The sequence below is a fragment of the Denticeps clupeoides genome, chromosome 16 (assembly GCF_900700375.1).
Source record: "Denticeps clupeoides chromosome 16, fDenClu1.1, whole genome shotgun sequence".
NCBI classification, from domain to species: domain Eukaryota; kingdom Metazoa; phylum Chordata; class Actinopteri; order Clupeiformes; family Denticipitidae; genus Denticeps; species Denticeps clupeoides.
The window spans coordinates 8,493,152-8,507,905 of record NC_041722.1 but is presented as its reverse complement, the minus strand read 5'-3'; the positions used below and the strand labels follow the sequence as shown (position 1 = coordinate 8,507,905).

The following is a 14,754-nucleotide window of genomic DNA, read 5'->3' as shown; positions in this document are numbered from 1 at the left end:
ATTCGTCAATATCTCCAGTTGGCGAGTATATTGCAAATTGACCTTTGAGTCTAAAAATTTTCTTGAAAATAATTCATAAATGGGACAAAGGCAAAGAAAGGGAGAGAAAAGAGTCATGAAAGGTGTACACATTAAAAAACATTCAACTAAGCCTCCCATGAAAAGATCCCGTAAGGTACTTCCCATCCTCTGTGCCACTCTCTCTCCATTGTAGGCAGGAATTAATGTCATGTGAGGCAGCACTGTCCCATACTTACAGTGTAGCCCAACACAATGTCCTCTCTGGCTTGCTGTTCTGTTGTTACGTGGGCTGACAAACAGGCTGTTTTGTTGTGGGAGGAGAACCGGGTTGGTCAGAGCATGCGTTCTGGACCAAAAGTCACACTTGGTCTAGCTTAGAGAACGCCTGATCAAAAACTAGAAGAATTTTGATGCAAACAGGCTTCTGTAATAAAAGCACACGTAGCCCTGACGCTTGGTCAGAGCAGGCATTCTCAGGCACAAGCATTTAAAGCACATGCAAAACATCGACAGAAACAGGTGTTAGACACGCTGTTCAAACCAGCATTTTTCATAAAGCATTTTTTTAGCATTTGGAAGTTGCATGTCAGCTATGCTTCTTTTATTGGTCTGTCTTTATGTAATGCTATGTTGGGTGAAGGAGGAGGCACAGATGGCACCTGAAGAGTGAAAGTCCTAATTAGAACAAACCGGAATGAAACAAAGCATTGGTAGCACCAACACATCACCATTGCACTGGCCAAAACCAACTCAAAGGTGTGGGCGGGCGCAAGCTTAATACGTTTCCTAATAGTCCACAATTATAACCACATGGAGGTAATTAGGGAACTAAATAGTGAGTTGGTGCCACCTGGTGAGGGCACCATAAACTCACATGTGGAAAATGAATGGTACCAACTCAATACATGAAATATAATCCTACAATTCTTTTTTCTCCCACATCATTAATTCTTCAGCCCCAAATAAATCCTGAACATGCAATATTGACATTGGGGATGTGTCAAAGATAAAATAGTCCTTAATTATAAGTGACAAATTTGCATGTGGGAATCCACCCCTATCCTGAGTATTGATGGCCTGTTAGCTAAGTGGTATAAAAGTGTGAGAAAAGGTGAACAACTTGCTCAGAATGCTTGTGGGGAGATTTGTGCCACACAGAGCCATTATGGGTGAAGCGCAAATACCCAAAGGCATGTTAATATGGATAACACTGTGTGTTGGACTGGTCTCTTCACAAACAGGTATAATGGTCCTAAAAATATGCATTTATAAATGTATGTAATTCATGTTACTATACTTGCTAAATGAGTATGTAACATTTTCCTAATTGTTTTTCAATTATTTATAGTTAAACATGTTTTTTTTGTTTTTTTTTTTTTAGTCACTCTTATCCCAGAAATTGCCACATCACCATTGATATCTGGTAGGTTGTTAATAATTCATGGACGTGTGTGTGGTTCACTCAATAAAATGATTTCAGGTAATGGAATGTTTGTCATAATTATGTGTTTAAAGGTGTTAGTCAAGCTCACAACGAACAAGTCTGCAGCACGTGGGGTAACTACCATTTCAAGACGTTTGATGGCGACTTCTTCCAGCTCCCATCCCGATGCAATTATGTGCTCACCTCACACTGCAAAAGCAGCTACGAAGATTTCAACATCCAAATGAGGCGGGATGTGGTAAATGGCCAGCCAACCATCAGCAAGATCACCATGAAACTAGAAGGCACGGTGATAGAGCTGGCCAGTGGCTCTGTCAAAGTCAGTGACCAAATGTATGTTTAAACCCATTACAGAAGCATGTAAAACTAAATATTATCATTGTATTCAGGAATCATTACTCTACTCTATTCTTATTTTAGGGTGACTCTACCATACAGTAATTTTGGAGTCTTTATTGAAAGGACGTCTACTTATATCACAGTAAAAGCAAAACTGGGGTTGATGCTCATGTGGAATGAAGATGACTCCCTTTTGGTAAATATTTTGCATCAATATTTAGGTGAAATCTGACCATTTACCAGATTACTCTTAAAATTGTGTGTGTGTGTGTGTGTGTATATATATATATATATATATATATATATATATAAATTTTTTTTTTTGACATTCAGGTTGAGCTGAATGTCAAGTACAAAAACCAGACTTGTGGCCTGTGTGGTGACTTTAATGGGATCCAGATCTACAACGAGTTCATTAAGAATGGTAAACTCTCTAATGGAAGAAAATAAAGGAAACTCTAGTAAAAGTAGGTGATTCACTCAAAATATGCATGTGTCAGCATATCTTATTGTCCACACTGTTACAGGAGCTATGTTGTCATCTTCTGACTATGGAAGTTTGTGGCGGATGGATGGGCCAACAGAAACTTGCGTGGAAGAAACTTTGAAAACAGGAGAGAACTGTGGAGATGAGGTATTAAAAGCTGAAGCTTGTGACTGTCCTGGTTATCGGTCTCCTGGGAGCAGCTGAACGAAGTTGATGCTCAAGTTCTTTCTGGTTCTTCCTTTACAGAGCTTTTGTCGAAGTCTGTTCATCAATCAGTCCTTCAGTGACTGTTTGAATCTGCTAGACACTGATTCATTCATCAAGGTTTGCATGCAGGACCTGTGTCAGTGTAACGATTCAAGCTCTGCATGTCTGTGCAGCACCATCACTGAGTACTCTCGCCAGTGCGTTCATGCTGGAGGGAAGCCCGGACAATGGCGATCAGAATATTTGTGCTGTAAGTTAACCAAATAAATATAGCGATAAGAGTGAGTGTAGAACATTTGGGGGATTAATGTTTAAAGAAATTGTACTTAATCAATTGGTTGATTCTTTTCAGCTAAGTCATGCCCTTATAATATGGAATACCAGGAGTGTGGGAACCCGTGTACCGATACCTGCTCGTATCCTGAAAGAGGGCAATTGTGTGAAGAGCACTGTATTGATGGGTGCTTCTGCCCAGCAGGTAGGCCAACTCTATGGACTATACAGTTTTCTAAATAATGGAAAAAATTATAGAATTTTTTTCTATAATTTTATAACATTTATAGAAATTTTTTTTTTGAATTTTTCCAGTCCACATTTTTCCAACATTTAAGAGTTTAATGTATGTATTTTCTACAGGTATACAGTATTAGTAGTCATATGCAGCTTTTACTGGACAATCATTATAAATCACCTGACTGATTTATGGAGATGACTGAAAACAGCACTATTCCACTGCACTATTCCCTAGACTAAAGATTACAATATAGTGATTGCAGTCTTGAATTTTATTTGCTCTCCTCAAGGCACTGTTTGGGATTCTGTCAGCAAAAAGGGCTGCGTCCCTCTCAGTGAATGCTGGTGCGTCCATAGTGGAAAACCATACGCTCCGGGGGAAAATTACACTAGCAGCTGTGCAGAATGGTACGTTTGATACACCTGCGGGTCCAGACGCTCCAATTACCTCACGTTGCGTGAACGGTTATGTGACTGGTGTGTGATTATTTCCCATCAGTACCTGTTTTGGAGGGCAGTGGCGCTGCCAGGAGAAAGACTGCCCTGGGACCTGCTCAGTGGAAGGAGGCTCTCACATTACGACCTTTGACCGCAAACCTTATACTTACCATGGAGACTGTACATATGTTTTGGCAAAGGTCAGTGCTCTTTCCTGTATTTGAGTTTGTGAAATATGCATTTGGTTAAATCATGCATTTTAAATCTTAAATTCCTTTTCAGCAATGCACTGGGAATGATTTCACTATTTTGGGAGATATTGTCAGGTGTGGCCTCACAGACTATAAGACCTGTCTGAAAGCAGTCACACTGGCCGTCTCTGACGGGAATACAGTAAGTGCCGCAATAATGTTGGAAACTAGTAGAAATATAAACACACAATTTTTTTTTAGAATAGACAAAATATTTGAAGCACAGAATAAGTGTTTCAGTTTAAAATATACATGTATAATGTACAGGTGATCAAAGTGGATTCCAATGGAAATGTTGATCTCAACAGAATAGCTACTCAGCTACCACTGTTCACAGGTAACCCACTCAAAGCAGAAATAATAAAACTTGACATAAATAATACATTTGACTTGATATTCAAGATTTGACTGCAACCTTATTTTACAGCTGATCTGAGCATCTTCAAGCCTTCTTCATTTTACATCATTATTGAGACCAGTGTGGGGATCCAGATAGAAATCCAGCTAGTACCCATCATGCAGGTTTACATTACAGCCACGCCTTCATACCAGGGACAGACTTGTGGTAAAGAGCAACTTTTCATTTTTATTAATGAAGAAATACATTTTGAGTTGGAAAACTGAAATGCTAAAAGGAAATGTTTTTTCTTTATATTATTTACAGGACTTTGTGGGAATTTTAATAACATTCAAGCAGATGATTTTATGACAATGGGTGGACTAACAGAAGGCAATGCAGCAGATTTTGCAAATACTTGGAAGACAAGGCCCAGTTGTCCTGATGTCAAGACAAGCTTCGAGAACCCTTGCAGCCTGAGTGTTGAAAATGGTAGAGACCTGGAATATTGCACCAGCTTCTGTGTATTTGTAGATAAGTGTAGCCTGGATGTAGTACATACTGCATATTATTGATTGGGGGGAAAACTACTACATGCAGCAGGGTGAAACACAGGAACCCAATTCAAAAACTGCAATAGCACAGAGTATACACAAACTATGAATGAGTTTGTGTGTACTCATAACATGTTTTTAAATAGCACTTCTTAATTAGTTTTGTGGGCTTTATCGCGCCCCCTGTTGGCGCAGTTGTGCCACTGGCAAAGTATCAAATTTATATTAAATATGTATCCTTTTGTTTCAGAGGAATATGCCAAATACTGGTGTTCCATGCTCTCTGATCCTATTGGATTTTTTGCCTCATGCCATTCTGTCATAAGCCCTGCTACCTATCAGTCTGTGAGTAGGTTCATATATAAAAGTAGAGTCCTCAGAAATGTATTAATAAATTGAACTGCATGAAATCACTACAACAGTCATGGTTTTAATGTGGGTTTTTTTTTTTTTTTTTTTTTTTTTAAATCACGCAGAACTGCCTGTATGACAGCTGTAGCTGTGAGAAGAGTGAGGACTGCATGTGTGCTGCGTTTTCCTCCTATGTACATGCGTGTGCTGCTAATGGGGTCCAACTGAATGGCTGGAGAGACACTGCCTGCAGTATGTCACAATTTTGATTTGGTGAATGACCGTTGCTAGCAATTAACTAATTTTAATTCTTCCCCCCCCCCCCCCCAGAAAATTACACCACAGCCTGCCCTAGTAAAACAGTCTATTCCTACAACATGACAAGTTGTTACCGCACCTGCCTCTCACTGAGCCAGCAGGATTACTCCTGCTCAGTCAGTTTTGTGCCAGTGGATGGCTGTGGCTGTGAGGAAGGTACCTACATGAATGAGCTTGGTGACTGTGTGGCACCTGCCAGCTGCACTTGCTATGAATCAAACATGGTGATCCCTGCTGGCGAGGTCATAAGTAAAGCTGGAGCTATATGGCAAGTACACACTTTATGTAAAAACTGTCTACTGGGATATTTTGAATTTGGTACATTTTTTATAATCTATTTTAGTCCCCTTAAATGCACATGCAAGCATGGATGTCTGAATTGGTTCAATCAGGCATTAATTATTACATTTTAACCTTTTTAGCACATGCAAGCGAGGTCAACTGAGTTGCATTGGACTGCCAATGATGCTAGGTGAGTATGTCTAAATTTGCTTAATCTGGCACTAATGATTGAATTATTTTTGTAACTTTTTTATTTATTTTAAGATGAATGTATCGAACCCAAGGTTTTCTACAACTGTTCAAGTGCTGGTCCAGGAGCAAAGGGATCTGAATGTGAAAAAAGCTGTAATACTCTGGACATGCCTTGTGTAAGTGTGTAAATCTTAGGAAGTTCAGAAATACATTTTGGTTAACCTATAAATAAATTTGAAATGTGTATATAAAATTGTATTTAATTGAAACAAGTTCAATTTAAAGGACTAGTTGTATATAAATGTAACATTTTGCCTATAAGAATCTAATTAATATGTATGTTCATTACAGATCAGCACCGAGTGTATATCAGGCTGCATGTGCCCTACTGGGCTTGTGTCTGATGGACAAGGTGGTTGCATTCTTGAGAGTGAATGTCTTTGCGTCCATAATGGAGTTTCTTACCAACCTGGAGATAATGTCAGTGTTGATTGCAATACATGGTACGCTGATTTCACTTCACACTCTTCTTACAATAAAATGTAAATACATGTTCAGCCATTTCCAACATTCATTTTCACTTCCTCTAGCACATGTAAGGACAGAAAATGGCAGTGCACAACAAATGTATGTCATGGCACCTGTGCCATCTATGGAGATGGGCATTACATTACATTTGATGAAAAGAGATATATCTTCAATGGAGGCTGTGAATACACCCTTGTTCAGGTATATATACCTCTGTGACAATTCAACTTAACCCTATAATTCACTGGAGAAACAATGATTAATAACTAATCCATTCTACTTGTATAGGATTACTGTAGCAACAATGTTGATAATGGAACCTTCAGAGTGATCACAGAGAACATAGCATGTGGAACTACAGGCACAACCTGTTCTAAGACAATTAAGCTGTTCTTGGGGGTAATAATTTTGTATATTTAATTGCTGAAGACCGTTTAGCAAAATGTGGGCATTAACTGAAATTTCATTCACAGAACAAAGAGCTGATTCTTACTGATGGGAATTACCAAGTTGTGCCAAGAAGCATTGGAGAGGAAATCCCCTACAAAATACGTACCATGGGCATCTACTTGGTGGTTGAGGCCAATAATGGTCTAATTCTCATTTGGGACCGAAAAACTAGCATGTTCATCAAGCTTAGTCCTGAATTCTCTGTAAGTAAATGTGATTAACATAAATTACTGTTTGCCAATGGGACTACATCTTGCAGTAGGACCTCCTACATTTTTCATATATTTCTATTAACAGGGTAATGTCTGTGGTCTCTGTGGAAACTATGATGGCAATGCAAACAATGATTTTACCACAAGAAGCCATGAAGTAGTCATTGATTCATTGACATTTGGAAATAGTTGGAAGTTATCTGCCAGCTGTCCAGAAGCAATGCTTGTACAAAATCCATGTTCCAGCAATCCTTACAGACAATCTTGGGCTCAGAAACAGTGTAGTATCATCACGGGTAGTGTCTTTTCCTCTTGTCAATCTCTGGTAAGATAATTAATGCTACTAACAGATTTCACTGATCAAGATTGCTATTGCTTTTAGCTTTGAATACATTTTCAGTGTATAAGAATTCTGTAGTAAATATCTATTTATCTGAAGGTGGACCCCACTTCCTTCTATGATGCTTGTGTGAGTGACTCATGTGCCTGTGATGGCGAAGGAGACTGTGAGTGCTATTGTACGGCTGTTGCCGCCTATGCTGCTGCGTGCAATGAAGCAGGAGCCTGTATACACTGGAGATCTCCAAAGATTTGCCGTAAGTTTCTCTTTGTAACCATTTGCTCTATCAAATTGACTTCAGATAAGAGATCATGAAAATGCATATTTTGTCTCTTCGTAGCACTTTTTTGTGACTACTATAACTCCCTGGGTGAATGTGAGTGGCACTATAATCCTTGTGGAGCTCAATGTATGCAAACCTGCAGAAATCCATCTGAACTGTGCTCTAAGCAGACACCACCACTAGAAGGTTAGAGTGCCGTGTGTGTGATATTAAAAACCATAGAGGATATTTCATAAAAGTGTATTTTGTTGTCATTAGGTTGTTATCCTAAATGCCCTGCTGATCAGCCCTACTTTGATGAGGACAAAATGAAGTGTGTTACCAAAGAGGACTGTGGTTGTTTTGTTGGAGAAATTCAGTACAGCACTGGACAAGACGTTCCCACTACAGAGTCTTGTCAAACCTGGTATGAGTTACAAGTTTAACTGTCCACCTGGGCCTTGGGGGGGTGGGGGGGCTTTGAAACTCTAAAATTTCATGCAAGTTACACAATCTGCAATGGTTTATTTAGGCTAATGTTTGCTGTAATTAGTTTAAAATAGGTGTGAGTGCTAAGGCCTGAAGATTTTTAAATTTTCTCTACAGCTACTGTTCTATGTCTGGAGTTCAGTGCAGATATGATGTCAATGGTAAGTTTTATTATTTTTATTTTTTTTATATATATTTTTTTATTTAAATGTCTTAAATTTTGCTTGCAGCATGTATTTGTGAAGTCAGTGGCAAGGAATATCACTATGGCAATGTAGTGTACAACACCACTGATGGGCTTGGTGGGTGCATCACAGCCATCTGTGGTGTGAATGGAACCACTGAAAGAGAAATGAAACCTTGTGAGACAACTCCTGTCCCTACATTGTCACCCACAGTCTCCATGACCACAATCTTTGTTTTTAGCACACCAGGTGAGGTACTTTTTAATGGCTGAAATATTTTACCTTAAGATTATGAAATCCACTAGAATTTAATGTAATAAATGTATTGAAATAGATTTTATATTTATTCAATGTAGTAATTTTAAGTACTTAAAGATCCAAAATATTCTTTCTGGTAGAGACTACAAGAACCACTGAAAGCCCAACTACGCAACCTCTAATGTTTGCTGGCAACCCAACAACACCACTTGAACCCAAAACGGGTACAACAACGAAACATGCTACAGGTTCTGCCATTGTGATAGAAACAACATCGGAAGTACCTACAACAGAAGCTGAAAAATCCACTCTGCCTCCTAAGCAAGAAACCACTAGATCAACAGCATTGCCAACAACCTCCCCTACCACAGCTTCGAGTACTGTTGCTTCAAGCCCCTTTGTCATTACTTCCAAGCCTACTGTCATGACCTCCACAACTGAAGCACCCTCCACAACAGCAGAAATCAAAACTCCTGCAGCAGTCACAGCTTTCACCACTGTTACACCAAAGACTTCAGGGCCAACAACACTGCTGACAACCTCAACAACTACCACTTTGGGAGAACCAAAAACATTTAAAGCATCAACTGAAGCTCCAAGTACAAGTCCAACAACAGTAGTTACTTCTAAGCCAACAACTGAAGCTAAAACCAGGGTGCCCATAACAAAAGCTGAAACCACAACCTCCACTATGCCACCAAAGCAAGAAACCACTGGTTCAACAGCATTGCCTACCACCTCATCCACTACAACAATTGTGGAAGAAACGACCACAACTATGAGACTAACCACCTCAGCTGAAACATCTACTTTGAGTACAGTTGCTTCAAGCCCCTTTGTCATCACTTCCAAGCCAACGGTCATGACCTCCACAACTGAAGCACCCTCCACAACAGCAGAAATCAAAACTCCTGCAGCAGTCACAGCTTTCACCACTGTTACACCAAAGGCTGAGACTACAGGGTCGACAACACTGTCAACACCCTCAACAACCACTGTGAAATCAACTGAAGGACCCAGTACAAGTTCAACAACTGTAGTTACCTCTAAGCCAACCACTGAAGCTAAAACCAAGGTGCCCGTAAAATCTGAAACCACAACATCCACTATGCCACCTGGTTCAACAGCAATGCCAACCACCTCATCTACTTCAGGAATTATGGCACAAACCACAACTTTAAGAGCAACAGGTCCAACAGTATTTACAACTACAACACCCTTAACCTCTATTGCTCCTCTTACACAGACAATTGCTAATATCACCCAAACTTTACCAACAAGTCCGCAATCAACATCTGTATTTTGTGTGTGCAAGGTCAATGGAACAAGTTATCAGCCAGGTGAGTTAAATGTAAAGATTTTATTATTATTATTTTTTTATTAGTTTCAGTGCAATTTTCAAAACATATATATTTTTTTTTTTTTTCTTTTGCTTTCCATTTTGAAAAGGTTCACTTATTTATAATGTGACTGATGGCCTTGGATGGTGCTATACTGCTCATTGCAATGGAACTTGTCAAGTGGTCAAGGTCTCCAATTTATGTCCAAGTCCCTCTGCAATTCCTTCAACTACTACTGTGAATCCCACATTAAGCCACCAAACAACTACTATTTATACACCAGAGTCCTCCACAGTCCAGCAAACAACATCGCCTACTACCTTTTATTCAGAAACTACATTCCAACCAGACTGCCACACATTAGAGCCACCGAGAAAGGTAGCCACACAAGCATGTTTTAATTGCCAGTTTTGAAACATCCATGCATCTTGATATTTAAATTGTTCAGAATTTATGAAAAAATATCTGTTACTCCGATGTTGTAGAATGGGGAAATTTGGAAGGTTGATAGCTGCACAAATGCTACATGCAGCAACGGCAATGTCACATATTCCTCAACTCAGTGCAAGCCACAAGAGCCACCAAACTGTGAAAATGGTCGGACACCAGTAAAGGTGTTTGATGATGCTGGATGTTGCTTCACATACCATTGTGAATGTAAGTAAAAAGTTAAAATGTTCTATTGGCTAATTCCTGAACTGTGCTTAAAATATGCATGCCGGTCTTTTCAGGCTCTTGTAATGGATGGAGCGGTAACTATATTACATTTGATGGTAAAAATTACAACATTCAGGAGAACTGCTCATATATATTGGTTCAAGAAATCAACACTGAATATGACTTCAAAGTTGTCATTGATTACCATGATTGTGACAGTGATCCCAGTTCATTTTGTCCACAATCACTGAGTATTACCTACAAATCTAATGAAGTTGTTCTCACACAAAAATCTACTGCAGATGGAATTACTAATGTGGTAACTATTTACTTTTTTTTTTTTTTTTTCTGTGCTAGTTTCATTTCTATAATAATTCTATAATACACATGCAGTCACATGTGTAATGACACCAGAATCATATTTGATTTGTTTCTTCCTCCCCCTACCCGTAATTCAGGTTTTCCTTGCTAAAAAGCACATCTTTCCTGCATTTAAAAATGCTGACTTTGTCATCACAAGCACTGGCTTGGAGATTACTGTAGATATTCCTGATATTGAAGCTCAAGTGACTTACACTGGGACATCCTTTAGCATTGATTTGTCATCCACTTTATTCACCAACAATACAGAAGGCCTGTGTGGTAAGTTTCTGCTGTATTTCCATATAAAATGGTGGTAGACTGTATTACATGCACAGGTCTTTGACTATTACAGTTCTGAATTATAATTGTTCGTAGAAAAGCACATTCCTGTATAGATGTACAGTTTAGAAACGTAAGATTAATTTAATGAACTGCACACCTCCTATAGGCACCTGTGATAATTCTAAAGAGAATGACTGCCGCTCACCAAGTGGCCAAATTCAGGATTGCTCGGTGACTTCACATAACTGGTTGGACCCCAATAAGAAATGTGAAGTGCCACCAACACCTGCCACCACCACATCTCCCCCGACAACCCCTCAGAGCATTTGCAAGCCTGCTATCTGTGAAATCATGAGCAGCCAGTAAGTAATGCTTTAAGCAAAACTGATGCCATTTTTCAAATTTAGTTTTCAGTGTTATTCATGTGAGATATTTGTGCCTTTTAGGGTGTTTGAAGAATGTCACAAAGTTGTGCCTCCTCAGCCATTTGTGCATTGCTGTACATCTGATGTTTGCAAATCCTCAACAACAGGCTGTAGTAGTTTGCAGGCATATGCCTCAGCTTGTGCCAATATGGGTATATGTATTAACTGGAGAACCTCTACCAATGGAACATGTGGTGAACAGTTTTAATTTATATATATATATATATATTTTTTTTTTTTCCAAATCATGTTTTTAAAAATAGGATCCAAAGTCACTTTGTCTTTGTTTTTTCAGTATGTACATGCCCAAAGTCCAAGGTGTATATGCCATGTGGCCCTTTTGTGGAACAAACCTGCAATTTGAGGTTAATTCATAAATCACACAACTATACTAACAAACATATGGACCAATGTGTTTTACCTTTTTTGTTTTTATTTTATTTATTTATTTTTTGGCAGGTACAATCAAAAGTATATGGGTTTGCTCCAGCACAGCACATCGAAGTTGACAGAAGGCTGTTTCTGTCCTGCAGGGACCACACTTTTCAGCACTTCCTCTGGCGTTTGCGTCAAATCTTGTGGTGAAACATACCAGCAATTGACAATGTTATCTGAATACTGTAGTTGTATAATATACAACATTCTACATTATAATGTGAATTTAAGTTCAGCATAATATCTACACTGTAAGTATAGTAATTCATTTTACTGTAATGTATAATTTACTGTGTATGTATATTTTAATTCCAGACTGCACTGGACCTGATGGCAACCCTAAAATGGTACCGTATAAAGTTTGAAATTTTAGTATTTCAATTGAATTGTTTAGATTTCCAGCCTATTCATGTGTTTTTAAGGATCCCAGATCAGTTTCTTCTGTCCCACAGATAAATGAGACATGGGAGACAAACTGTCAGCAGTGTATGTGCGATGGAGACACCCTGAGTGTTCAGTGTAAACCAGTCACATGTCCAACACCAAACCCTGCCCCATGTGACAGTCCTGGGTATGAGATTGTCAATAAGACTGATGGCTGCTGCAAGAGCCAACAGTGTGGTAAGTAGGTCAGCAGTAAACCGATATTTACGCGAGAACATATTCTTTCACTTATATTACATTATTCTGGTCATTCAAAAGTGTTTAGTTTTATAATTTGTGTTTTTACTATGCAGAGCCCAAGAATGTTTGCGTCCATAATAATACAGAATATCAGGTAAATGCTCTCTTTGTATTTTGGTGGTAATTATAAGATGTTCAATTTTATGCTTTGATTCTAAATTCAACCTTTCTTCCCTCAAGCCTGGGTCTATTGTCCCAACAAATAACACGTGTGAGGCGTGCCTCTGTGGATCCAAACTAGACCCTGGGACTAAACTTCATGCAGTTGATTGTATTCCCGTCCACTGTGATGTCAACTGTCCACTGGTAGATACAAGACTCTAAAATGCAGTCTGTAAAATACTCATTGGTACCTGTTTTCTGTGCGCCTTTTTACAGGATTTTACAAATCTCAGTTTACAGCTAATAGCTGATGTTTTTCAGGGTCAGGATTATCAGACTGTTCCAGGGCAATGCTGTGGAAAGTGTGTAAAGACCAGTTGTGTGGTTTCTCTTCCAGGCAATATCACACACACCATTTCGGTAGGATTTGGAAATGTTACGTGTTAACTCCCAAAACTGTTCTTTTAATTTTAAAAATATGATATGGTTTAATATGTAAAAACAGGTTAATGGCACATGGTCTCCCCCGGATGACAAGTGTCTGAAGTACACTTGTCAGAATTATGGTGGTGTGCTTGAACCTGTAGCATCAAGGAATGTGTGCCCTCCTTTCAATCCCTCAAACTGCATGCCTGTGAGTATCTCCTTCGTGTGACACGTAGAACACAGGTCCCTGGTTTCATCTGCAGTTTCCCTGACCTCCCTCATTTAATTTTCAGGGAACTGAAAAGACCGATTCAAGTGGTTGCTGCCAGAGCTGTAAGTAGCGATTTTGCAGGTCAATTTCTATTCTAATTCTACTTTGGAAAGGAACAAATGTACAATAAAATGTCTCTTACTTTCCCAAGGTACTTTGCGCAGCACTTGCATTGTCCAGAAGAACAGCACCCAGTTGGTTCAGAATGGCTGCATCAGTGCGGATCTTGTAGAAATCTCCTCATGTGCTGGCACTTGTGGAACATCATCTATGTGAGTTAGCTTTTCACCCTACTGTCAGCTAAATACATGCATTAGTTATCTGTTAAGTGTGTGACACACACACCCAAAAAACTATACACAATCAGGTGTTTTGTAAAATGGTAATTTGCATATGTTTTGTACAGGTATTCTGCAGAAGCAAACAATCTGATCCATTTCTGTTCCTGCTGTCAAGAGAAGAAAACACACCCCAGGCAGGTGGAGCTGATATGTCCAGATGGATCAAAGCAGAAACACACCTACTTCTACATTGATTCATGCAGTTGTCACATCACAGACTGTAATGAAAGGGTCAAATCTCCGGACCTGATAAACAAACATCCAAACTAATGTTTGAATTTCTCAAATGTGAGTAGTTACTAGACCCAGTCATGTACAATGGAATTCCAATGTTTAAGCACTAGTCCGTGTAGGTTTTCCAGCATTTTATTGAAGTGATTTTATATTATGTGAAACATGTAATTTCCTTCTCAATCTAGAACATTCATATCAAGTGTCCTCCAGTTTTCTCAATAAACTACTGTAACTCAAACCTGAGCATTTTGTACAGATTTCATGCATTTTCTTTTATAAAATTTAAGTGAAGTCATATCCGCTACATGGTAGACAAACATTTCTCTGAAAACCAGGTAATTCATGTAACATTTAAACCATTACATCTTGACTCACTGTGCTACAGCACAACTCCTGTTAGCAGCACAAAAATAAAATTTTAATCTGAGTTAACCTGTAGACTATTAAAACAGATGAATACTGATGCCAATGAGCTGGGGGTGGTAGTAGCCTAGTGGGTAAAACACTTGCCTATGAACCAGAAACCCCACTTACTACCATTGTGTCCCTGAGCAAGACACTTAACCCTAAGTGTCTCCAGGGGGGACTGTCCCTGTAACTACTGATTGTAAGTCTCTCTGGATAATGGTGATTCCCCAGGTGGTAAAAAAAACCTTTGGCCTTGGATCCTAGCAGGCTCAGCATCTCAATTAGGTGCTGAGGAATGATGGTTTTGAATTAATTCTGTGAACAGCGT

General features: G+C 39.1%; 1 protein-coding gene across 1 annotated transcript; it reads left to right on the top strand.

Moving 5' to 3' along the window:
• Positions 1-1,186: 1,186 nt before the first annotated feature.
• LOC114766359 (mucin-5B-like) lies at positions 1,187-13,057 on the top strand. The gene is made up of 40 exons (XM_028957095.1): positions 1,187-1,190; positions 1,537-1,798; positions 1,886-2,000; positions 2,138-2,228; positions 2,332-2,438; positions 2,538-2,748; positions 2,851-2,976; positions 3,302-3,419; positions 3,511-3,649; positions 3,732-3,842; positions 3,968-4,037; positions 4,128-4,265; positions 4,365-4,529; positions 4,842-4,936; positions 5,068-5,194; positions 5,273-5,528; positions 5,683-5,732; positions 5,807-5,910; positions 6,086-6,237; positions 6,325-6,463; positions 6,551-6,661; positions 6,736-6,915; positions 7,010-7,249; positions 7,364-7,520; positions 7,605-7,733; positions 7,806-7,953; positions 8,133-8,176; positions 8,246-8,454; positions 9,705-9,798; positions 9,908-10,176; positions 10,284-10,455; positions 10,530-10,774; positions 10,914-11,097; positions 11,267-11,462; positions 11,547-11,719; positions 11,821-11,890; positions 11,985-12,106; positions 12,276-12,307; positions 12,413-12,581; positions 13,023-13,057. The coding sequence occupies exons 1-40, from the start codon at positions 1,187-1,189 to the stop codon at positions 13,055-13,057; spliced, it is 5,559 nt and encodes a 1,852-aa protein (XP_028812928.1).
• The last annotated feature ends 1,697 nt before the right edge of the window (positions 13,058-14,754 follow it).

Excerpts from the sequence above, each read along its gene's own strand:
- LOC114766359 (XM_028957095.1), top strand. Across the intron at positions 3,843-3,967 it reads CCGTCTCTGACGGGAATACA|GTGATCAAAGTGGATTCCAA; the intron begins GTAAGTGCCGCA and ends TATAATGTACAG. Across the intron at positions 5,911-6,085 it reads ATACTCTGGACATGCCTTGT|ATCAGCACCGAGTGTATATC; the intron begins GTAAGTGTGTAA and ends TGTTCATTACAG.